General features: G+C 44.9%; 1 protein-coding gene across 1 annotated transcript in view; it reads left to right on the plus strand.

Annotated features, from left to right (window-relative positions):
• The window catches only part of LOC146829232 (plastin-3), a 409,189-nt gene that overhangs the window by 239,748 nt on the left and 144,378 nt on the right, over positions 1 to 25,063 (plus strand). The window contains exons 4-5 of the mRNA XM_085607861.1: positions 14,944 to 15,073; positions 20,048 to 20,180. Coding sequence (XP_085463987.1) covers positions 14,944 to 15,073; positions 20,048 to 20,180 — 263 coding nt within the window. The remainder of the gene's footprint in view (positions 1 to 14,943; positions 15,074 to 20,047; positions 20,181 to 25,063) is intronic.

The following is a 25,063-nucleotide window of genomic DNA, read 5'->3' on the forward strand; positions in this document are numbered from 1 at the left end:
TGGGGTTCTCACTAAATTACCCGAAATCACATCTCCAACCCGCACACGTACAACAGTACCTAGGTGCGACCATAGACACTCTGGCAGCCACAGCTCAGCCAAATTTAGTGAGGATCAACAGCATGCAAATGCTGATTTCCAAGTTCAAACCCCAACACTCTTCCCGCGCGAGTGTTCATACAGCTGATAGGCATGATGGCCTCCTGCATTTTCATAGTCCCACACGCGAGACTACATATGCGCCCGCTTCAGGAGTGCTTAGCACGTCAATGGAATCAGGCTCAAGGGCAACTAAAAGACCTAGTGTTGGTGAGCGGTCGGGCATACAACTCTCTGCATTGGTGGAATCCACAAAACCTTTGCAAGGGCCGACCGTTCCAAGAGCCTGTTCCACAAATAATACTGACAGCAGACGCGTCTCTCCAGGGATGGGGAGCTCATGTACTCCATTACACAGTGCAGGGACTATGGACAATACAGCAAAAGAAGATGCACATCAACCTTCTAGAACTGATGGCAGTCTTCCTGGCAATGAAAGCATTCAAAGTACACTTGTGCAACAAAGTCGTGTTGATCCGGACGGACAACATGACTGCCATGTACTATATACAGAAGCAGGGAGGAACACACTCTCCGCAGTTGTCTCATCTGACTCAGAGCATGTGGAAGTGGGCCATTCAGAGGAACATATTCCTCATGGCGGAACACCTCCCCGGCAAGGACAACCAGATGGCGGATCTGCTCAGCAGACACAGCCACCAGATGCACGAGTGGGAGCTACATCCGTCAGTACTCCAACCGTACTTCCAACAGTGGGGTCATCCAGAGATAGACCTATTCGCCACAAGCAAACGCAAAATGCCAAAGCTTTGCCGCCAGGTTCCCACATCCGCAGTCGCAGGGCAATGCGATATGGATGAACTGGTCCGGCAGATTTGCGTACGCTTTTCCCCCACCACCATTGATACCGCTGGTGGCACGCTAACTCAGACAACACTCACTGACACTCGTCCTGGTCGCTCCAACATGGGCACGCCAACCATGGTACACCACCTTTCTCGAACTTTCCGTGGTGCCGCATCAAAGGCTGCGGATCAAACCCGCGCATTTGACGCAGAACCATGGAGAGATTCAGCACCCAGATCCGCAACAGCTGAACCTGGCAATCTGGCTCCTGAAGTCCTAGAGTTTGGCTACCTAAACCTGCCACCTGACTGTATGGACATCATTAAGGAAGCTAGAAGAGCCACTACCAGAGCTTGCTATGCAGCCAAATGGAAACGGTTCGTCATTTATTGCAATAATAATGACATTAACCCGCTAGACGCATCCATCCAAAACATAATTTGTTACCTCTTACACCTATACCGATGCAATCTGGCATACACCTCAATACGTGTCCATTTGACCGCAATATCAGCCTATCTCCAGAACAGGCAGCACCTCTCTTTATTCAGAGTGCCTGCCATCAAAGCATTCTTGGAAGGACTCAAAAGAGTAATTCCTCCAAGCCACCCACCAGCTCCAATGTGGAACCTCAACTTCGTCCTCACACGCCTGATGGGTCCACCCTTTGAACCTCTACACTCATGCGAGATTCAATTCCTCACCTGGAAAGTAGCTTTCCTAGTAGCAATCACTTCTTTGAGGAGAGTTAGTGAACTCCAGGCACTAACCGTTCAAGAGCCATTCATACAGGTTCACGCCAACAGGGGTCGTACTACGTACCAACCCCAAATTCATGCCCAAGGTGATATCGCAGTTCCACATGAATCAAACCATTGAACTGCCTGTTTTCTTTCAAAACCCACAAACTGGCGCAGAAAGAGCACTCCATACACTGGATGTAAAGAGAGCCCTCATGTACTATATAGACAGGACTAAAGTCTTTAGGAAAACAAAACAACTTTTCGTTGCCTTTGCCCCACACCACAAAGGTAACGCCATCTCCAAAGCAGGTATAGCCAGATGGATCGTTAAATGTATTCAAATTTGCTATCAAAAAGCTAAACGCACATTAACGATTCCCCCACGAGCCCACTCAACACGTAAGTTAGGGGCCTCCATGGCTTTCCTGGGAAACATTCCTTTGCATGATATATGTAGAGCAGCCACCTGGTCCACTACACATACATTTACCAAACATTATTGTGTAGATGTGCAATCAAAACAGCAGGCAGCTGTAGGACAGGCTGTTCTCAAAACTTTTTTTCAGACCGCTGCAGCTGGCACTGGTAGCCGCCGCTAATGGGAGGTACTGCTATGTATTCTATGCACAGATATGAATTCAGCAGCCCACATGCCTCGAACTGAATATGCTTCTTACCAGTATGCATCTGTTCTTGGCATGTAGGGCTGCTGACATTCATATCGCCCACCCTCCTCCCCGGCGCCTGTAGCAGCTGCAGCTCTCAGAATTACTGTATAGCATGGTCATCACTTTCTTTATCTACTCCATCACTGCCACAATGGCGAAAAACAATCTGAGGATGGAGAGGATGCCCATGCGCACTGTGGTCCAGGGGAGGAGTCACCTATCTCAGGATACTTCGAAGACTCTTCCAGGACAACAACGTGCAAACATCCGGACCCAACACTAGGCGGCGATCTATGCACAGATATGAATGTCAGCAGCCCTACATGCCAAGAACAGATGCATACTGGTAAGTAGCATATTCAGCCTCTAGCTTTCTAGTTCTTGATTAGTGCTCTTATTTCACGGGATTCGTCAAACGTCTTGGTAAATATTGCCCCTTTAGTGCCTCCAGAGACTAGGAAAGCGAGACGTAATCAGCTGCTGTGATTTCCAAAGTGTTAACAAGTGAAACGAAGGCATCGGTCTTTCCTCTTCGTGTTGGAGGTTCTTTGTGTATTAGACTCTAGTTGAACTTCTTTAGTGCCAACATGGAGGGGTGTAGAATGTTAGTGTCTAAATCTGAAATGTTAAAAAAGAGAACTATTACAGAGGACAGATGCACCCCTTTATGGTTTTATCCTTAAAGTTAGGAACTTGTCCCGATTATGCTTGGAGCATGTCAGCAGGATGGGCGCCAGTCGTAATCTTGATTAGTTTATCATTTTGAATAAAGACCAGTAGCTTTACCATCAGAACCATCATTGTCAAAAGGTAACCGTTTTCATTTAATGGTTGCATGTTAACAAATTACAAATCCTTCAATTTGTTCGAAACTTGGATAAAATGTTAAATCGTGATTTTACCTCCACATTGTGATTAAGTGATCGCAAGTAGAAAATAGTGTCCTGAAGCATGATACCATTACAACAGTTGAAGAACCATATATTTCCAAAGATTGATAATGGAAGAGTCGTCTACTCTTAACACCATTGTTGGAAAGATTTTAATATCCATCAGCTCATTAATTATGATAAATAACATATTAAAATAGTCTGAGTTAGTTTGAGCTTCCTCTTAGTTTATTAATATATAGCGGTAACTTGCAACATGGGATTTTTGTGTCGATTCACTTCTCTTTAGACCTTTAGTTTGATAACCTGATTGTAAAAGTATCCATTTTCATGCATTGATATATATTTTTTATAATTTTCTTAGATTTCAGGCTGTTTTTTTAACGTTTAGCTTTTGTTTTCAGCATTCACCGGTTGACTTCCAGGTCACATAGTAAGTTGCATTGGTGTGGTTTGTCAGCACTGCACGTTAAATTCACATTTTTTTGCGTCATTTCTGATTGCATGGCACTGCATACGTTCTAGAGTTCCTCACTGCAGTCTTTTGCAGTACACAGGCTTTTTTCACTCGCCTACCACTGCTCAGAAGTTTGTGGCCAATTCTCCTGTGTGAATACATTAATTATGCATTGACACTTCGTTGTTATCGAGACAGACGTATGTTTAGCTTAAGGCTCTTTTGGCACGCATGCCGTTTTACGGTCAGACTTCATACATATGACTTGTTGATTATTCCCTTTAAATTTCCACGTCTAGCTTATGCTCACTGACCTGAGACAGGTCTCCCCTTGAAGTCAACCTGGACGGCCTCAACTCTGAGAGTCTATGAATCTGTAAACAAATCAGGTAAATTACTATACTGGTTGGCAACACGGGATGTATCCACCAGAGTGGTACTGGCGTTCAGAAGCCCAGCGGGTGGCCTGCAAGGGGAACTACTAGAGATCATTCTGACATTCACAACGTTCTATCATGACAGCTATGCGTGATGCCACCATTGGAAAAAAAAAATTCCAATTCTCTGACGTCCCATTGCCCTCTATCCTGCAGCCCTGGCCTCTTACGGAGGAAGGGATGGATTCCGCCATATCTGCACTTCAATCGGGAAGGACCTCTGGACCTGATTGGTATCCCATCAAATACTATAAGAAATTTCGATAGTGCCCCACTTACTAAACTTCTATCCGGAGGAAGTACAGCAGGGGTCGTTTTCATCCAATCTTGATTGCGCCACTATTGTGGGTATCCCTAAAAAGGGCATGCCTCTGGACCAATGCACTTCATACCATCCGATCTCACTCCTTAAAGCGGATATTAAGATCTCCGCCAAAAACTTTGACGGCCTGCCTGACTCGTACTCTGACCTACCTTATTCACCCAGACCAGTGCGGATTCATGCCAGGTAGGGGTGCCCGTTGCTGCAATCGGTGGGTGCAGGTGGTACTTTCCCAAACCCGACGGGCTAAGGGCAAATTGGCTTTACTCCTTGTGGATTTTTGTAAAGCCTTTGACACGATGCCATGAGATTTCCTAGAGGCGGTCCTCCTGAGGACTGGTTTGGAAGTTACCTTACGGAGAATGGTCCATCTGCTCTATCCCGAACAGAGGGCCTAGGTCTGAGTGAACGGCGTCCTCTCTGCCCCCTTCCTGATCCATAGAGGGATGTGTTGGGGGTGGCCCCTTTCCCCACTGTTTGCTTTGGCCATCGAGCCGTTGGCTCCTCTCATATAATGCAATGCGCGTATCCAGGGGTGGAAATGGGGAACTGGGATGGAGGATTGCTTGGCACTCTGGGCCGACGACATCCTACTCTTTCTGAGAGACCCCATCGGCATCGGGTACCTGATGCCTTGAGAGTCTGTCTTAATGGAGATGCTTCTGGCCTATGTGTCAGTGCTAGTGAATCTCTTCTGGTAGAGGGGATGGGGAGGGCCACTGTTGGTGCCTGGTCATTCCTTTGCGATGGAACGCCTTCAAATACTTGGGTATACCATATGCCATCTCCCTGACTTGACCTGGGAACTTAATTCCAGGGCCTGAACCTGGCCCTTGACCGGGATTTTGCCCACTGGAAGAAACTGCCGCTCAATCCTATGGGGCGCATTGCGATCTTTAAGATGCTGTGTATCCCACAATATCTGTATGTGCTAGCGAACTTCCCTTATCCCATTCCCAGACAATGGTTCCGATCCCTGACCTCCAAATTAACCTCATTCATCTGGGCTGGACGCCATCATAGAGTGAGTGGCCTTCACTTTGACATGGAAATCGCCCTTCGACCGAGGGCTAGGGATCTCCGATTTGAATGCTTACTATCTAGCTGCACACCTGGTCCCCATCAAGGAATGGTTTACCGGAGAATGGAATGACTCAGCCTACCAACTGGAGCTGGATCATTTATATGGGCGTGTGCAACACACTAACCCTAGGAACCCCCAGGGGACGGAACTAGAGGTACAAGGCACTTGGAGCAAGCTGGCCTCCAACTTAACATGAATACGCAAAAGAAGCTGCTCCTAAGCTACAATGACCAAAACGTAGTCGGTACGAAGTAAAAACGCTGGCATCTCACAAAGTGAAGGACTGACCTCACACCACAGGTGTCATGCTTTATCATCAACAGTCCTCGCTCTGATCAACTTAACCACTACGGTGAGGGGGCAAGAACCCCCCTTTTTCACCGTTCTTGTAATTTTAATAACATATAATCGCCTTCCTGAAAAAATGTAATTGGGCAATTATACGATTTTTTAAATTTCACTCACTTTCACGGGCCCCACTTAGTTTTAGAAGTGTCTCCCTGTCTCCAGGTGAAGGCCCGCTCTCTATCAAACCAAGTTTCTAGAGAGCGAGGACTGCCGATGATGGAGCATGACACCTGTGGTGTGTGAGAACAATCCTTCACTTTTTGTGAGATGCCAGCATTTTTACTTCGTACCCACTAAGTTTTGGTCATTGTAACTTGGGGGCAGCTTCTTTTGTGTATTCATTTATATGCGGGCCCTGTTCCTCAGGAGACACATTTGTGCACCCACTGGTGATACAGTGCTGGGGGTGGGGTGCATCCCTGTGCTTGATCTGCTGGGATCGCAGACTAACCATGTACCCCTTTATGGTGATGTATGTGGATCCAGCACTTTTCTGCCCTAGAGGGGTTCCACCACTGGAACCGAATAAGCATCACATACCTAGGAGACAACCTCAAAATGGCGCGCGCTTGTCCTTCCAGGAATTAAAAGAACATTACTCCCTGGCGAAATTGCAATTTTTTCCGGTTCCTCCAGGTGAGGCATGCTCTGGGGACACACCTATCTCCTGACTTTCAGCTTCCAGAATATAGCCCTCTTGAGGCAAAGGTATTTGTGGGGTGGTTGGGGAAAGGAGCAATAACCCAGATCCATCGCTCCTTGATTATTCATGCCCCAGGTGACCTTGACTCGCTCCGCCAGAGAAGACTGAATGGGTGGGTGACCTCGAAGACACTGACTTGAGGGACCTGGCAATATCCGCGTGGTTATGCATTATCCAGGTGAACTATCTCCACTTACCCTAGCTATCCTTAACCTAGCTATCCCCACCCCTACAGCAGATGTTCCCTGATGCTCATCCCATCTGTGCACAAAGTAGATTACCCACTGCTGACCTCTTCCATGTAGCATGGAACTGCCCCAGATTGAGATACTTCTGGAATGGGCTGGAGCGGGAGGTCTCATTAGTCCTGGGATGCCCCATTTAGCTAACCCCCAAGATAACCCTCCTGCGACTGCGAATTTCGTTTCCCCTGCGCATAGACTATTCCTGGGGGTGGGCTGTTTGGTGGCCAACGAGACATAGCCCATCTCTGGAAGCAGCCGAAACCCCCCTCATTATCAACATGGCGCACCGGGGTCGATTAGTGTGCACAGCAAGAAAAGCGCAAATACGAGGCCCGGCGATGTCCTCACAAGAAGGTGTGGGGGAAGTAGTGGGCTTATCATAGTCCTTCATTGCGAGTGGGTGGAGTTGTTTGTGGATTGCTATATCTACAGCTGTAGATCTGAACGGTCATACTTTTCCTTATAATACTCTTAATGTATGGATGACGCTCACCGTACTGTTAATTCAAAATAAAATAAAGTTGGTTATAAAACAAAATGTCTACGTCTACTTATATACTTTAGAAAACACTTCTTTAGTGTAGTTTAGAAAGTGATCCCTGGCTCCAGTGAGTTTGTTGTCCATTTGGGTTCCCAAAAACTAAGTCATCCACTAGAGCCGAAAATATTATATTTTGAAACCACTCTAGAGCTCCACCTGGAGAAGAAATGAAAATTGCATTTTAGGACGTTGCAATAGTCCTAGTGGGCCTCTTTTGTAGCAGCTAGGTGTGACTGGTGTGCTAATCCGTGCATATATTGCATGTTCCAAGTGTATACTCTGTATCCCATTCCTGTGTTAATATGCAACGTCTTCTTTTGTGTTCTCTGAGATGGTTTGTCACTTAATTATGGTTGAGTGCCTAATTTGCAAACAAAACTATTAAGTAAATTTTAAAAAAAGTGCGGGGTGGGGGCAAAGTTTTCTTTGGAGCCTGCCTCCCGTGCTGCTGCTTGCTGGAGGTGTGGAATACAAAAGGCTTTCTAGTCTTGATTCCACCTCAAGCCTTTTTTCCTACTACATTGCATGTCTTTGAGTACTTCTCTGCAAAGATCCCTCACCTTTGAAACCTGCCTGGCACCAGATGGATTCGAAAGCATGTCCTCCAGTAGGTCATGTGGGGACAGTTGACGATGCCTGACTCCATGGAGGTTCGGTCCCACCTCTGGAAGGTATGACCAGGAGGCGAATATAGGCGCCACGCCTACACTGCTGCATCTGTTCCTCTGGATCCAGCGCTATGCTCATAACATTTTCTGTATTTTTACCAATTTCGCAACAGATTCTTTTAACCTTGTGGAAAAATGTCTTCACCCTAAAACTACAGTGTATGCCATGCTGCGTCTGTTGGAAATTAATAACGGTCACGGTCCTATAAGACCTCTTTCTTTGTTGCCTTGACTCCAAGTACAACTCAAAGGACTATGACAAATGCTCCCAGAGGCAATCCGAACACAAAACCAAACTCTACGTTGATGAGCTTAAGAAGCAGGGGCTGGTCAATCCTGTTTCTGGTCTCTGGCCACAAAAGACAAGTCGCTACGCAAGCATAAGAAGACAAAGCAGGGGTCTACCCCTGTCCTAACATTCCCACTTCAGGAAGTAGTCGCGCAGCCATCACTCCATCTCCAACTCCAGCAGCATTGTCAAATTTTGTAGGGCTGTAGCTGACACATCCCTAATTTCCTGGACCACTGGCTCTTCTGCAGCAGATGAATGCTTTTAAGGAAGCTATGCTATAGTGATGCAACACTGTTCCTCGTCCTTCTGGTGCATCTTTGGGCCCCATGTCTCCAGTTGGACTTTAACCTGAGGAATCTCCCTTGGCAAAAAGCTGACCTTGTTCAGCTTTATCTTGGCTCTCAGTGAGAACCATGCCAAACCTTACACCTCTGCCTCCGACCATGCCGATGATGCCCAGTTCGGCACCAGCTCTGGAGACTGGCCTGATTCCAGTATTGAATCCGAATGAACTTCCTCCAGATCTCAATCTATGCCGTGCTATGAGGTAACTAAAGTGCAACCTGGAGGATTTCCACACTATTCCCTTAGTGACACCAGTGCCATTAGCGGTCGGAAGCCATTTTTTGTTCTGACTGATGGCTACCTGATCCAAACGCCGTTTAGCACCACTTGTGAACCCCTTTATTGCTCGGTGCTTCAAGATCTGATTCCAGAGAGTCTCGTCATTCAAGTTTTGGAAAGCAAGATGAATTCAAATGTTTTGCTACCTCTCCTCCTAAAAGAGAATCTAAGATGATTGATATTCAATGCTCAGGAAACTATGGATTGTGTTGACCGTGCATTGCACAATAGCATTGTTGGGAGATATGCTTGGCTCTCCAGAAATGTCCAGACGTCATTCATGGATATACTTTCTTGATAGAGCTAGGCTCTTCAGAGCAAAGCTGGATTCCATGCTAGAGCGCTTTAAGAACACTTGGGCTACAACCTGCTCCTTGGCATTACTTTCAGCAGATTGCCAGTACCAGCAGTACCAAGAATGCTGGGGCTCCTTGAGGGTCTTTGTTTCCTGATAGAGGCAGCACTCACAGCAAGTTCAGCAGCATGTTCAGCAGCCTGTTCAGCTTTTTTGTGGCTCCCTGGGGAGGGGTGGTCAGTGAGACCGGGGCCACCATCACAATCCCTACCTGCAGCAGCCACTGCCTAGCCCCATTAGTACCCCTCCATGGGTCATATGGGACTGATAGAGGGGGGGGGGGGGCAGAATCCTATTTTGCTTGCCCGGGTGGTGTGCAGTTCGGACCACAGGTTCCTTCAGGTTGGTCAGGCTGGTCATGCCTTTCACTTTGTACCTATCTTGCCACATGTTCCACCAGTTTAGGGTCGGACATCAGTGGAGCATATCGCCATCCTAACCAGAAAAGTTCAGAAACTGCTTGCAAAGTGGTTGATCGAATTGGTGCCCGAGGCGGAGAGTGGGCTCTGGATGCTACTCCTAGTTTCTATTGGTAACCCAAGAAGGATGAGGGTTTGAGTCTGATATTTAATCTCCGGATTCTGAACGCCTTCCTTAGGAAGGACAAGTTCAAAATGCTGGCATTGGCTAAGCCCCATGGCAGCCCTGGATCCTGCTGACTGTGTGGTTTCCTTGGACTTGCAAGATTCATGCTTTCATTTACTGATCTTGAAGTTCCACAGCTGTTTTCTCTGGTTTACCTAGCTGGAGTCAGAGCACCTTCAGTTAACCGCCCTGCCCTATAGCCTTTCCTTACTTGTTCAGGTGTTCTTGAAAGCTATGTCCGTGATCGCAGCACATCTTCATAGGCCAGGAATGTCTTCCCATACCTTGGTGACTACCTGTTGCCCGTGCAGAGGTTCCTTTTATAGGCCCATGCTGAAAATGTCAGCTTTGAAGCCCTTTCTTACTGTGCAATGAGTCTGGGAAAATCAGGCTTTGATACTGATGTTTCAGGCTCATTCCTTGGTTCAGGCCTGGATAGTTTTGATGCCTCATGGTCTCCTTCTTGGCCTCATGGATACTTTTGGTGCCTCATGCCTGTTGGCACAAGCAGGCTCTGCAACAAACACTTTGTCAATTTCGTTGGTCTCTGCACTGGGGTTCCTCGGATTTCTTGTAGATCTGACAAGACAGCCTGGGACCTTCAGTGATGGATGGCAAATGTCAACCTGACATGCACAGACTGTTCTGCCTTTTTCAGCCAGTGTTCTTGGCAGTGATGGACAAGTCTTCTCTGGGTTGGGGAACTCAACTGGCAATGTGCAGACCTGAGGCATCTAGTCTCTGGTGGAGCAGCATCATCATAAACATCCTTTTGTAGCTGCATGCTATACTCATGTCTCTGAAGGCATTTCTGCTAGTTTCCATCATAAACAGGTAAGTACAGGTCCTGATGGAAAACGTCACTGCCATGTAATACTGTAACGAGCAAAGTGGAGTGGGGTCCTGTACCCTTTGTCTAGAGGCTGAGTATGTGTCGCACATGGTTGTTTGCCTGATGGTCAACCTAGCAGGTTCTTTGAACTGCAAGTCCGAGATCATCTTCCCGATCACAAGTGCTGTCTACTCCCAGAGGCTGCTCAAACCATTTTCATTCGGTAGATATCTTGCGACTGCTGAAAATGCACAGCTTTTTGCACCCTGGCGCTCCTTAGGTGGAACTTGCTGCTTTCGGTGGGGATTCTGGGCTCCTCCTATGCATTCTAGTCTGCCACTGATCTCATGGGCCCAGAAGAAGTTTAGAAGGGACTTGGTCTAACTCATCCTGAGCTCGGGTAGGTTCTTACCTTGATCTGCTGGATCAGAGCTCTAAAGCTGCTTCTTTCAGAGGCTCTGTTATTCCAAAAGGTGGTCCGAGTCCTGTGCCACCACAAGGTACATCTGAGTGGAGGTTGAGCAGAACCAGAAAGCATCCTTGATTGCTCAGAGGAGCTGGTGAATGAGATTTTGGCAGCTTACTTCCCATGCATGAAGTCATTCTACTCTGGCTGCTGGGTCTCAATTCATGTGAGGACAGACAGGTTGATCCGCTTCTTTCCAAACTGACTTATGTTCTCCTCTTTGCTGGGTTCGCCAGTGTAGAAACCAACCTTATTGAGGTGGTTTGTCTTTTGTATTAAGCTGTTCTAGCCAGAAAGATCTGTCTGGAAAGATCCGCAGGGAGGGTCACTTAAACTGTTCAGTCCTGCAGGACTTCCTCATGTAAAGACCACTACTCAGACCCACCGCCTTTGGGATGATACTGCTTTGGTATTGATTCAGAAGGTGAGATTTCCTCACCACCCTTGTGCCTCCCATTCTATGGAGTGGACTTCTGAAAGATCATGAGGTTCCAAGCTAGAGATCACACACTGTTGACATTCGAATGTGTCCGTTTGCTCTACGTCTGACTGCACGGAAGTAAGGTGTTGATAAACTGACGTCTGCGTACATGGGTGGCACCTACATGCAGCTTCCTGTCACTTCTGGAGGTGGGACAAAGCGGAGGTTGATGGCGCCACCTGTCAGTGGGGGCTACTTTTGCAGAAGAAATTTCCAGATCTAGTCCGGCACCTGGGAGGAGTCAAATAGGTAGCAATCTCAGTCAGAGTAGCCACCATAAAGGACACTGCTAAGGATAGGTAACTTGTTCTGTAGGCCTCTTTTGGGCATTAAGTCTGCTTTATATTCCAGTTGGTGTTTAATTCAGTCTCTTTTCTTAGGATTCCACCTTAATATGGGGCAATTGAGTGCTATTACATTTAATGGACATAAAATGGATAATGAAGAACTGGTCCTGAGCAGAGGAGAGGGACAGCAACCTCTTAAGTATGGATGCAAAGCATGAAACAAAGCCTCCAAGATTACCTGAAATTCACCAATTGGGTTGGGGTAGAAGGGAAGCTTGAGTGGGTTGGCCCTGGAAAGAGCTATATTAAAGCTGCAGTACTTGCATGGCAGTTTTGAGTTGCAGGAGCTTTTACTATGTTTGGCTCTGAAGGATGATGCCACATACATTTTACATAACATCAGCAGAGATTGGAGATTTTTGTTTTGGCACCAAGATCAACCTTGAACGGACAGGGTGGGCTATATAGAAAGGAGGTAGACTGATGGTTGGAGAACCACTAAGAAGTAGAGAGGAGCAGGAAGTCCATATATAACCTATGAGGCGAGTGACCATAGTGGGGAAAGAGTCACTGTTGTATGTTCTAGGATTTGGCATAATCTGATCCACTTGTCCCTTCTGTAGCCCCCCATTAGAAATTAACACTTGCTGTGGAGTTCATCTTTGGTTGTCTACCTTGTTCATATTTCTAAGTTCCTTTCTCATGCTTCATTTCCACTGCCCTGAGATTGAGTAGCTGTATTATAAAAGGGACTTTGGAGTATATCCATTGTTGATAGCATGGTAGTAGAAGTTTATTCTCTATATTTCTGGAAGGTCAGTTTGTATGACTGTATGTATACTTAAACAGCTGAGAGTACCACGTCATTCTACTCTTAACCCCTTGAGTGCCCCGCCCTTTCCACGCCCTGTGCCGGGCGTTTCATTAGCGGGCGGGACTCATGACGAGATAGTCTTGTCATGGGCACAGCGCAACCGCGGCCCATGACGAGACCATCTCGTCATGGGCACTCAAGAGGTTAAACATAACTGGAGCAATTATGCCCTTTCTCAGGAAAAAAAGTATTGCGTCAAGACTGTGTAAACATATTGTTCTTGCTTCCCCTTCCCTTATAACATTGTATTGACTTGATGGCTGCTTAAGTGATCCGAGTCTGAACATTCAGGGATTGCTTTGAGTTTTCTAGTGATTTCTGTCTCTTTGGAAGGGGCCAAGTGAGTCTTGGTCATATCCTTCCACGTTGGATGTACAGATTCTTACTGCGAGTGGCACCGCCTTTTGGTGCCTTCTGTGACTATTGCATGAACTACTTACTCCATGAGTAGGGAGCCACGTAATCCCTCTGAACTATTAGCTGTCCCTTACAAATGACTTCTCTCAGTATGGTTAGCCCTATTGCGAAGAACCTGTGGAGTCCCTGCCTCAGGCTGTTTGGGGAGGTTGTCCCTTCCCAAGACTCCTGCTTACTATATGTGAACCAGAAAAGGGGATGGGAGGTTAAAGTGTTGAAAGAGGAAAACGCTGCAACAGTGGTCCTCCTAAAATGATGGAGTAGCATTAGAAAAGTGGAGGCTTCTGTCCATGCCTGTTCATAATCCTTTCTACTAAAACGTGCAATATCATTGATTTAATGTAGATATAGGCAAGTCCAATTGTAACTTTATACATATATTTCATATCAGACCATCTATGAAGGCGAGCTCGTGCCCATATTTCTCTTTACACCGGTCACAGATGAAATCAAATCAAAACACCAGTGAATATGCAACAGACCGTTACTGTAGGGAACTTTTTGTCTAGTCAGTTGGAAGACCATGCAACCTCTGGCACTCACCAATGTAGGGTAGTAAGTGCAAATACTTAAACCTAATGTACAAGTCGTGTATTTCACCATTTTTACGTTTACACTTAAGTGTTCTCTAGTTCAAATGTATGCTGATGTATTCATGAAAAAAACATGCACAAAAAAACATTCATCATGTAACCCTATTTTCGCTGGACCCTTGTTTTTCCAAAAGCTAGACCTGCCGGCTTTGGCAGTGCTCATTTCTAAGTGTGCCCTCGTTCATATTATGTTTTTTGTGGAGATCGGATTCGGGGTGAATACAAACTTATGGAAGCGAAGTAGCGAAGGCGGAATAGGCACTTTCTATCCAAGTATTACATGAATCTGCCTTCTGTTTTTAAAATTATGAATCTCACGGCTGTATTTCGTTCAGCCAGATGTTGCTATGACTTGCATTAACCTACATTATTGAATTATTTTCCTGGAGCTCTGTGAAATGGATGTTATTCGAAATGGTTGTTATCTCGGTTCTCTTCTCCTCCAATCACTTTATCGTAGCGTTGTACAACTATTTTTGTATGGTATTTTTTTACAAATGCTGATTGTTTTATGACTTACGATGTTTGTCATGTGATGTCTTGGTGTACATTAGTTGCACTGATACAATGCACCACCGCCGTCGGCTTGCTGCACGCTAATGAAACTACAGGGGGAAGGAACGAAAAGGTTGAATAGCGCCATTTTAGAACTGATATAAAGTTTTTTGTTGTTGGATGAAGCGTGTTATGTTGGTTACTGCTTTCCATAAATCCAGTCCTCATTCAAAAACATCATTAAATATAGAATTAGTAAATATACATCCGATTCTTAGCTTGCAATAGAATCCTTGTTTTGATGGACTTAGTTTAATTCCAAACACAATCAAGTAAACGTGGTGCACGGCTTTGTGCTCAAGGACTGATGTTTTTAAGGAAATAGAAGTCTCTTGGTTCTGATGTATTTTTCTTTGGGGCAATCTTTGCAGACTGGGAAGTATTCTAGTGCAGTGTGCTGCCTTGTCTCAACAGATAAATCACTTCCGTTGCTGCAGAGGGTTATTTAATCTTTAAGGGCCAAGTTCTAAGCTGCTTTTTGGCAAACTTTACCCATACCAGCTCAGCATTAATAAGTCATACCACATCTATGAATGTATCTGATGCTGTTTTTTATTTTTTTGATTTCAGATTGTCCAAGAGCTCAAAAGCAGCGACGTTGCTAAAACGTTCAGAAAAGCGATCAATCGGAAAGAGGGAATATGCGCCATCGGTGGCACGTCTGAGCTGTCCAGCGAAGGGACGCAGCATTCTTACTCTGGTACAGTATACAGCACTACTCTAGCGTGAATTCTGGATCGTTAGGGAAAACCTGGACAGAAAAACCTCATTAGGACCCCACCAGTTGCATTTGGGTTGAAGTCCAGGGAGTTATATTATTTGCAGATAACATTATTATAAAGTAACTCCCTTATATGTTTTACATTTGTCACTTAACTTGCAGGCTAGTCCTTTTTTCTGTGTATTTAAAAAATGGAACAAACTCCTATGTTAACCCACTGTTGCCCAGCCCTCAGTATTTTCAATGAGTACATCTTAATATGTAACGGTAGTAAGACACAGCAGCCAGTCCCACCTATTTCCAATTTCTCTGGTAGTTATTTCTAGATCTTTCTGATCAATCTGAGTCTGAGGAGTTGAAGATCGTCCCTCTGGGGGGGGGGGGGGGGGGGGGGGGAGAGGGAAAGACTACATCTTGCTGCCTCCATCTCCTTCTATTCCACCCCCCTTCAATGACCTCCAGGTTATTTTCTGCTGTGTTGGGGCTCAGGTCCTGAAAACACATTGCTGTATGCCCCTTGAGGGTGAAATTTCTTTTGCTGGCCAGTTTCCTATAGTATAATCTCACTGGTCCAGACTCTCTTGGAGTCACTAGCAGTGAATCACATCCACTTGCTTTTTCTTCCTTCCTTGTGAATAGTCTTGTCTGGTGCAGTTGTCCTTGTAGAGGGATTATTCCCTCAAGAGGCATCAACTCTTTCAGATCCTACTCCTCCAGTTGAGCCTGCAGGCCCATATTTGTTAAAGCAGCAGCTAATAAATTCCTTCTTGGTCTCCCTTCTTCATTTGAGCTGTTTTAAACATGACAGTGCTAAGTCAGTGTTTTGTTTGTTGTTTTTTTTCCCTAATCCTCCCTCACTTCCACCCTGCTTTTTCCCTATTGATCAGTTAATCCATTTTGCCCATCATGTGTTCTGAATTTGTTTGCTTGGGTACTTACTTTATTCTCCATTGTGATGCATGCATTTTTTTTGGTACAATTCCTCCATCTCCATTATTGCTGTCCTACTGTGTCCGATCCACTCCTGTGACAACAGATGGATCGTCAATTTCTGTGTCTCGCGCTTGTGTCCAGTTGTAGAGCTTGACAAATTGCTATAACCCATTAGCTTAGAATTTTTCTTTATGGTGCACATTCTGATCCTAAGAGCTTTGGTAGATGATGCCTGATAAGTTCTCCAACTAACATCTTCAATGTCTCCAAATTACCTATCTGTTTGGAGAGAAATGTTTCTACGTTAACCGCGGCTCCAGGACCTCTATGTGCCACACTCCAGTCCAAGCGCTCAATTCTATACTACATGGTACCATTGTCCCTCTGGGCTACCTTCCCTCTACTCTAGAAATGTTCTGTCTGCACGCAATACTGAGCCGGCTGCTGCATTGGCTTCTTACTGCCAGCATACTCCCTGTACTCCTGAAGTCTTCTGTTTGGGCTTTATGCTCACCAACTCCACAAAGCTGTTTTGAGTCTGTATATCTTGAGAGGTGCCAGTTTCCACCCCTTGGGGCGGCTCGGTAGAGTGATCACCAGTGTTTTGTACTCCAGTGCAGGGAATCTCTTGCCTCTTTACTTAATACTTTTTTTTTCTTCAAAAACCTTTATTGAAAGATTCAGCAGCACCAAAATACAATTTTGCATCAAATCGGAGCATCTGACATGGTGAAACTTTTACAGAGCACAACACCAGAGGAAATATGCTGAGCAAGTCCAGTGTCCTTGTACAGTACGGCAAACGTAACCCCGCACCAGAAGAAATAAACCAAGCAGGTACAGGCATTGTCCAACACAATACGACAAACCCATCATTAAGCCAGGCATATCCTGAATAGTGGAATGTCAGCACCGTAGAGGAGGGGGCAGGGTCGGATCAAGAATATTGGGGTAGGAGGGGAGCAGCTACTAACCAACACCCGTGGTCTGAGTGCCGGCGGGTAGCGCGGGTGAGGCTGTCTGGCTAGAGCGTGAACGGGTATGAAGGTACGTCACCAGGGCGTCCCATATATCAAGAGGCTGAGAACCAGCGGGCATAATGTCCCAGAATTCCGATAGTCGGGTCTGACATCTAGAGGCGTCCTTGAGCCACTGGGCAAACTTGGGTGCTGGTCTACGCCCCAACACATGGCCACCCTACGCCGTGCAAGAACGAGCAACATTGCGATCAGGCGACGAGAGGCATCTGGACACAACGGTGGGTCAGGCCGAAACGGGGAAGATGTAATTTCAGAGATGGCGGCACACACAGCCCGCCAGAAATCAGACACACTAGGGCACAACCAAGCCAAATGAGCCAAGTCTGCGGCAGGGGAGGAGCAGCGCAGGCACCTGTCGTCTGGGATGAGTCCCAGTTTATGAAGCTGAACAGGAGTATGATACACCCTGTGTAAATATTTAAAATGTATGAGACGAAGGCGATAGTTGGGAGATAGTTTTTTGGTTTGTTTACAGCAATAGAGCCAATCGGCTTGGGAGATGTCCTCGCCAAGGTCCTCGCCCCACGAGCACGGTCAGTGGAAATGGAGGCGGTCGACAGGGCGCTCGCATATAATTTGGCCACCAGCTTATGCGGGGAAGGGGAGGAATAAATGAAATCGAGAGTAGGCATCGACGGGAGAGGCTGGGGGAATGTGGGATGTAACTCCTTGCTGATTGCCCGTAACCAGTAGAAGAGCAGCGTGTCCAAAGGACCAGAGAAAGCTGGAAGAGAACAGAAGGAATTTCCAGGATATAAATCCGCCAGTGTCGCAAGTCCCAGACGGGCGGCATGCTTGGACATTCCAGATGGCTGGAGAGGAGGAAAGGTAGGGTGGCCAACAATCTGCATAGAATTAGCTGACCGCATAGGGAAATTGGAGAGGCGGCGCAGACCCAGCCAGGCACAGCGCAATGTCTCCACATTGTCCACCTCTGCTCGCGGACTGGCAGCCGGGGTGAACAGGGCAGTGTTTAGCGGCCAGGGGGCCGCAAGATCAGCCTCCAACTCAACATGCGACTGGTAAGGGGAGGGGTGAATCCAGAATTGTAGGAAGCTGGCCTGGGCACATAAGGCATACAGTTTAAAACTGGGAGCGCCCATGCCGCCGGCCAACATGGGAAGTGCAAGGATGTCGTAGGCAATCCTAGGTTGCTTGCCGGCCCAGACGAGAGATCTGATCAGGGAACGAAGTTTACAGAAAAAGTGAGTAGTTAGTGGTATGGGGATATTCAAAAATAGGTAAAGAAATTTGGGGAGGACTCTTTACTTAATACTTTATGTGCTCCTGCTCGGGCGGTGGTTTCCTTTCATCTTCTCAAGTGGTGGTGTGCTGGCTCAGAAATGCAGTCTTTAAGCTGGTTACTTCTTGATCAGCATACACGCTTTACACATTCATGATTCTCCTTTTCCACTACTTTTAACATCGCCTCAGCTTAATTTAGAGGTTGGAGTATCGCAAGTTCCAGCAGTACATGACTACTCCAATACCCAGATGTTTCTTTACATTGAGTGTTGTCCAAACGTAGTATGCCATCACTGGCTGCACTTGGACTTCTGTGCTTTTGTTTTGCATTTTCCCTTGCTTTTCCAGAAACCCGTTTACTTTAGTATTTTATTTACATATACATTTACATTGTAGTGTCTCATTCAATCACTTTTTATCCATTTTGTAACTCTTACTTGTTTCGTTCAGTATTTTAACCAGACTGTTATCTTATATCGCTTATTCCTCCTGTTTTGTCTTAATGTGCATGTCATTTTGATACTTCTTTTAGTTTTTTTTCATTTACGGTACATTTTTGCTGTGTTCAGTCTACAGTGTGTACATTTTAGGGTTCTGTCAGATTATCTGGTATTTTCAGTTTGTATGTTTCAGCTGAAATGCAAGTACACTGCGTCAACCTTGTGAAATCAGAAATGGGCACCATGCAAAATAAAAGACCTGGTAAAAAGATGTCTAAAAAAAGAAGTGAGTTTAAGAAAAATACCAGGGACCGGTCAGGACATTGAATTTGGAAAATGTAGGCCCAACCAACCCCCGCCCCCACCCCCACACACCCCCGAACGGCTTCCATAGCAATTATTTGTTATTCCCCATATAACTGTAAACCGCCATTTTTCCCGAATTAGGTACATGGGAATACCACTCTTTCAATCCACTCCTCCGAGCCACCAACATTTCACCATCTAAAAGCTGCTCAAATTTTTAGGTGCGCTTGAATAACATTGAAGAATTGCTGCTGGAGTTTGGTGTAGCAAATCAGATTCCCCACGGTAATTCCCCATTTCTGAGGGTGCTAGAGTTTTATAACTTGAGCTGATGAAAAACACATTGAACAAAGACCAGGAGTAACAAAATGAAGTTTTTTTTTTTAATGGAAAGGTAATCATGGAGCCCTCGCACAAGGAGGTATGGGGAAATATGTTTGGAAGAGGCACGGCAGAGGAGGGCAGGTGAGAGGACAGATCATAGTAAAAAAGCAAAACCGGAAACCAAGTAAGGTCTATGGCATTTAAATATTAGGACAAGGGAAATTTGTATCAGTTATGTGACCACCATCTCGGTTTTCTGGACTACTGCCTGTGAAATGTCAGTGTGCTTGACCAGTAGAACCCCAACGGACGAGTCCATGTGACCGAGATGGGAGTCTAAAACCAGTGACTAGATAATAGCAGGGCCCTGTAGTCATTTCATACCAATTTAGACTTCGGTTTTAATCTGAAGAGAAAGACCCTCTATGCATCCTGTTAGTTTCCTGCTGCAAGCACAGATTCTTTATTTGGGAGCAGTCGTTGCTCAATGTCTGTGACAAGCCAGAAGTCAATAACTGGTATATGTGGCACAGGTCCTGAATTCTGTCAAAGGGACTTTATTTCGACCCATGGTCTTCCTTAAATGAATGGCAATGAATGGGCGCATATTTTTTTTGCAAACCTAACACAAGTACTTTTTTCTCTTTTTTTTTTTTTTATCCTAGAGGAAGAAAAATATGCCTTTGTAAATTGGATAAACAAAGCCTTAGAGAACGATCCTGACTGCAAGCACGTTCTTCCAATGAACCCAAACACAAATGACTTATTCAAAGCTGTTGGAGATGGGATCGTACTATGGTAAGCTGATGGGCAATTGGGTTTTTGAAATACATCTTGTATTACTGTTGATAGGCTGAACATATAATTGGCCATGGGTAATCTGTAACCCAAAAATCTTGACCTTGTACAAAGCTGGGGTCCAGGCCTAGACGGAGGTGGGTGTAATGGTGAGGCTGTGGATTGACAAGCAGTAAACAAGGACTCCCTTTTGGATGGGATCAGCATGGCTGGACTGGCTGCTGATACTGCCGCTACACCTGCAAGCAAGGCCGTGCACATTCACTCTTCCAATCATTGGCTGTGGCTTTGAGTATCCCCAGTGACGGCTGATACTTAGACATGTTTTCATGAATCTCCTCGGCAGTGGGGAAACTCATTACCACAATGTCTGTGTAACACTCCACCCTTCTCTTCAACACCTACTGCTAGCTTTGCGCAAACATATCAATTTCTTTGCCCCCAGTCCAATTTAAGAACAGACAGCCTACTAATCTGAGACCAAAGATTAGAAATCTTTTCCACCTCCGGAATTACCCACCCTGTGACTTAGCGATTCACTTCTTACTCATAAAGACCGGTGTTGGTGCTTGCATTACCTTCTTTACCCACCACAAAAATTGGTTATTTACATAATTAGCTTAGCCGTGTCCAATTAAGTCCTTCTAATTCTCCATACTAGAACTTTTAATCAACATTGGCAAAGGTAGAATATTTATGCCAGGCTGCATTTTGGGACAATGGAAATATAATGATATACCCCTTATTCTACACTGCCTATTATGTCCTACTGCAGTCCAGATTTGTAAGCAACTTTCATGGTCTGGGGCACGAAAACACTACCCAGTTTAAATTCCCCTTAAATCAACCTCTTCAGTCAATTCTAATAAGTTTCCTCAATCATAAGCTATGCCTATATGGGCATTTATCCCAAATAAGTGTAATATTGTATCACAAGAGGAGTAGTTCTTCCCTGAAGGGTACCCACATTTCTAGAGGCCACTCTTAAACATCTCTGTATGCCTGATCACCAGTTTGATTGCTTGATGGAGTCCTTTGGGGCTCCTAGTTTTTCTTACTCTCCATACTAAATATGAGTGTTCAATGTGTTGCAGTCTGCTAGTTGTCTCTCACTACAAGCATTACCAACTAATTTCTGCTGTTGAGTTTCAAAGACCGATCAGGCCTCTATATTTTATAGTTTCTGCTGGCAGCCATGTTAGGTTAATGAGGAGGAAGCAGAGATAGGTGACTGGTAAAGCACAATGTCTGATGCATCCTACATGGCGGATTTAAAGGTTAAGGGTTTAAAAAACAAATTGCATCAGGGGCATCATTTACATAGTCAGGCAGAAGTTAATTATTCATGATAAATTTCACTTTAATATGAAAGGAGCAGTGCAGTTTTAGGCTAGAGATAATTTTGTGGAACCTTCCAACCCTCGTTTGATTGAGTGTGAAAGTTTGGTAAAAGCCTGCAAAGTCCTGCATGAAAAATGTTGTGCCTGGTGAAATACGTGTTGACAGTGCTTGCAAGTACCAATAGCTAAGATCTTGTGTCTACATGTTTTCTACCTACCGCACCAGCTCAAACTGTACCTGTGTCTTCAACCACTTCATTGCCTAATGTAGTGGAAGTTTCTACAAAGCCTGAAAATAAACCTTTTACTTTGTTCCAAAGAGACCGCATTTTTTTGGTTTCATAATCGCTATACATGCAGTGATGTGAACGAGTGACTAGCCCCACCTTGGACATAGAAAGCATTAAAAATTGTATTTCACAGTTCAGGTATTTATGCGTACGGCACACAATTCACACCCCTGTGTAGTCCAACTGCTTTTACTCTACGATCATGGGCAGTCAGATGCCAACATATTGAAATGGACATGAAATCTTAATGTATGGGAGCTAAGTAACTTTTTTTTTCAATATGTCTGTCATGCTTTTCTCCCAAGTTTGTTGCTAAATGCCTTATGATCATTTCCCCTCTGATCTATGGCCCTTCTCTGGTATTATCCCAGTGGTTTTTGGCTATGCTTAGTTACCTCCACTTTCCATTCACATTGGTAGTGCAAGCCAGTTGATTGGATTGTTGACTTATTGATTGGGTCACTGAAGCACAGAAGGAAAATAGCTACAACCTATTTATTTAAGCACACTATAAATGGAAGTTTAGGGTAACGTGTCACTGACACCTACTTCATCAGAGTATGCTGCTTCATTTACTAGTGTTATATCTAGACCTCTATCTTGAGAGGGAAGAGATTTTGTGCTTCTTCCGTGAGCAAATCATGCAATCCATAGAATTGGGTACAACTCTGAATTGTCAGACATGTGAAATTATCTTTGGAATCTAGGGGACAGATGTATCAAAGGGGTTCACCCGTTCTGGGTCTATGGAAAAATGTTTGTACATATGGCCCTATATCCTAGAATTAGGCAACCCTTGTTATGTTAACACCTATGTTTACTGAGTGTAAAGAATAATTCAGCATCCCTGCTTTTGAGGAGGTTTGTGAGTTTCTGTGGTCTGATTCGATATTGCTTGTTCCTGCCTCATTGCAAGGTTGATATTTCGCAATGTCCATGCATGTGCCAGTCTCTTTTTATGCTTGTACATTCAAATGAGATAGTAAAGATGTAAGTTATGATCACTTTTATATCCTATTGGAGGAAATGTAGGCTGTACATTCAAAAGGGATATTAGGCATGTAAATTATAACTTTTATCGTCTTCTGGAAGTAACTTCTGCATCTTTAAACTTTGGAATTATTTGCATGCTCACTTTATTATGATTTTGCTATGAATGGCTTCCACAGAGGGCCATTAGCACGAATGAATGGGTGGATTCTGAATCCAGTAACTCACTGCTACGGGCTCGTTATTTGTTGCTATGGCATAAAGGAATTCCAGGCTGGCAGGGCTCTCTGACAACCTGTCAGAGCAGCTCTGGAAAGCAAGGAGCACAGCATCTGGAGGAGAGGTCACACAGTGAGTGATAGGGTGGCTAGGGCTAGCAGAAGTCCAGGCTTTATTCTTTTTGTTTATTCTGCTTTTTGGACTTTGAAGTGAGGTCATGTTATGTATTGTTCCCCAATTTATCCACAGGGACAGATGATTTTTAAGTCCATACAGAAATGCTAATGTAGATGGGTAAAAAGAAAAAAAAAAAAAAAAAAATTCACCTCTGGTTCAGAGTGATATAAGACTACTTGAGCTTTACTCTCATTATCTATTTGATGTCACTTAGATCCCCTCTGTAAAAAAGGTTGCTGCCATTTGCCCATATAAACTTTATATATATATATATATATATATATATATATATGACAGCTGTTACCATTGCAGGAACCTCCATGTGAAAGTATACATTCTGATAAAATATACTGTCGAAACGGACTCAAAGAAACTCTACTGTATGCATAAATATCTTTGTAGGGAAAATCTGGAGTAACTCAATTTCCATTTGTTTCAGACCTTCTTAATTTACTATTTTCACATTAATTCTGACATATTTGGGAAGTTCCTGTTAGACAATTTTGGTGCTTATCCGCATTTTGGTTGGGACAGATTTATGTGCAGTCTATTCTTGCACTCTTTTCACTTTATATGATTAAGGCTGGTTCTTTTTTCTTTATCTTTCTTCACAACAAATTTTATTGGGTTTTTGTTACAAAGTGGGACCAGTGTGGCCCTCATACACATAGAAATTATTATAGAAAATCTCAGAACAATATAAACACATGGACCTGCACATTGTTTACCCACCTGCCCGCCTAACATGTATCATTAACAATGCCTCTATATAGAGGTAAAATTAGTCTCCTTTTCAGTTCCATAAGCCTCCAAATCAAATTGTCTTGTTTAGGTATTGAGTTGGAGTGCTACAGTGTGAACAGTGTCCAGACCAAACCCCTATAATCTGCCTAATGTAGCCATATCTTCCGATGTTTTTGTGGAAAACACTGAGCCTGGAGGATTGCCACCTCCAGCCACATACAGTGGTCCATCACTCTCTTCAATGCCCCTATCGCTTTCCATAGGCTAGCAATATCTCTTTGCCAATGTGAGACCTAGGAACAGCAGATTACCGTTGTATCCGTTTCCGCCAATACTGTCATTGCAATGCAGTAGGAGTAATTTGGGGTCCAGCGGAATATCGCAGGCGAGAACCTCCCCAAGAGTAGAAGTTGCCCCTGCCAAAAGCGGCAGGCCCTAGTATAGTAAGCTCTGTGCAGATATCAAACGGAGCCGAGAAGGCACACCGCACCACGATGGTCCCCGAAGTCGTCCTCATCAATATTATCAAAGCCTGCACTCCATGCCACTAGCAGGGCCAGTATTGTAGTCGATTTATGACCAGGGTTTGATAAATCTTGCTTAACTTATGGGTTTCGAGATCTCCCATCCATAATTTACCTTCTAAGGGGCTAACCTCTGTCAATTCCTGGAGGTCCCTCAAGTAGGGTTATATGGCATGACCCAACTGTAGGTATTCATAAAGCTGGCTGTGGTGTAGCTGATAATCATTTTGCATTTCCTGATGCAATGTAAGCACTGTGCACCGCATAGTATTACCCTTCCAATCTCTGGAACCCCCGTCTTCACCGTGCACTTCCTCCCACACAGCTAGGTCCTGAAGAAACGCCACTGACCCTCCCGGGCTAATTTGGCGTGAAACATGTCGACCTTTTTATAAGTCGCACTAGCACCTTGCGCTCAATAGTGACTCCTTGACCTACCGGTCTTTTTAATTTGCCAGGGGCCCATAACATTAAAGTAGCGCTTTTTGGACACCCCTAGGCATTTTTATTCACACACTTTGCACGCACGCAATCACCTTCCTTTTGGATCCATCGCCATTTTTTAAGCCCACACACTCGCACTCACATATCGGCTTTTC

The sequence above is a fragment of the Triturus cristatus genome, chromosome 5_2 (assembly GCF_964204655.1).
Source record: "Triturus cristatus chromosome 5_2, aTriCri1.1, whole genome shotgun sequence".
Taxonomy (NCBI): domain Eukaryota; kingdom Metazoa; phylum Chordata; class Amphibia; order Caudata; family Salamandridae; genus Triturus; species Triturus cristatus.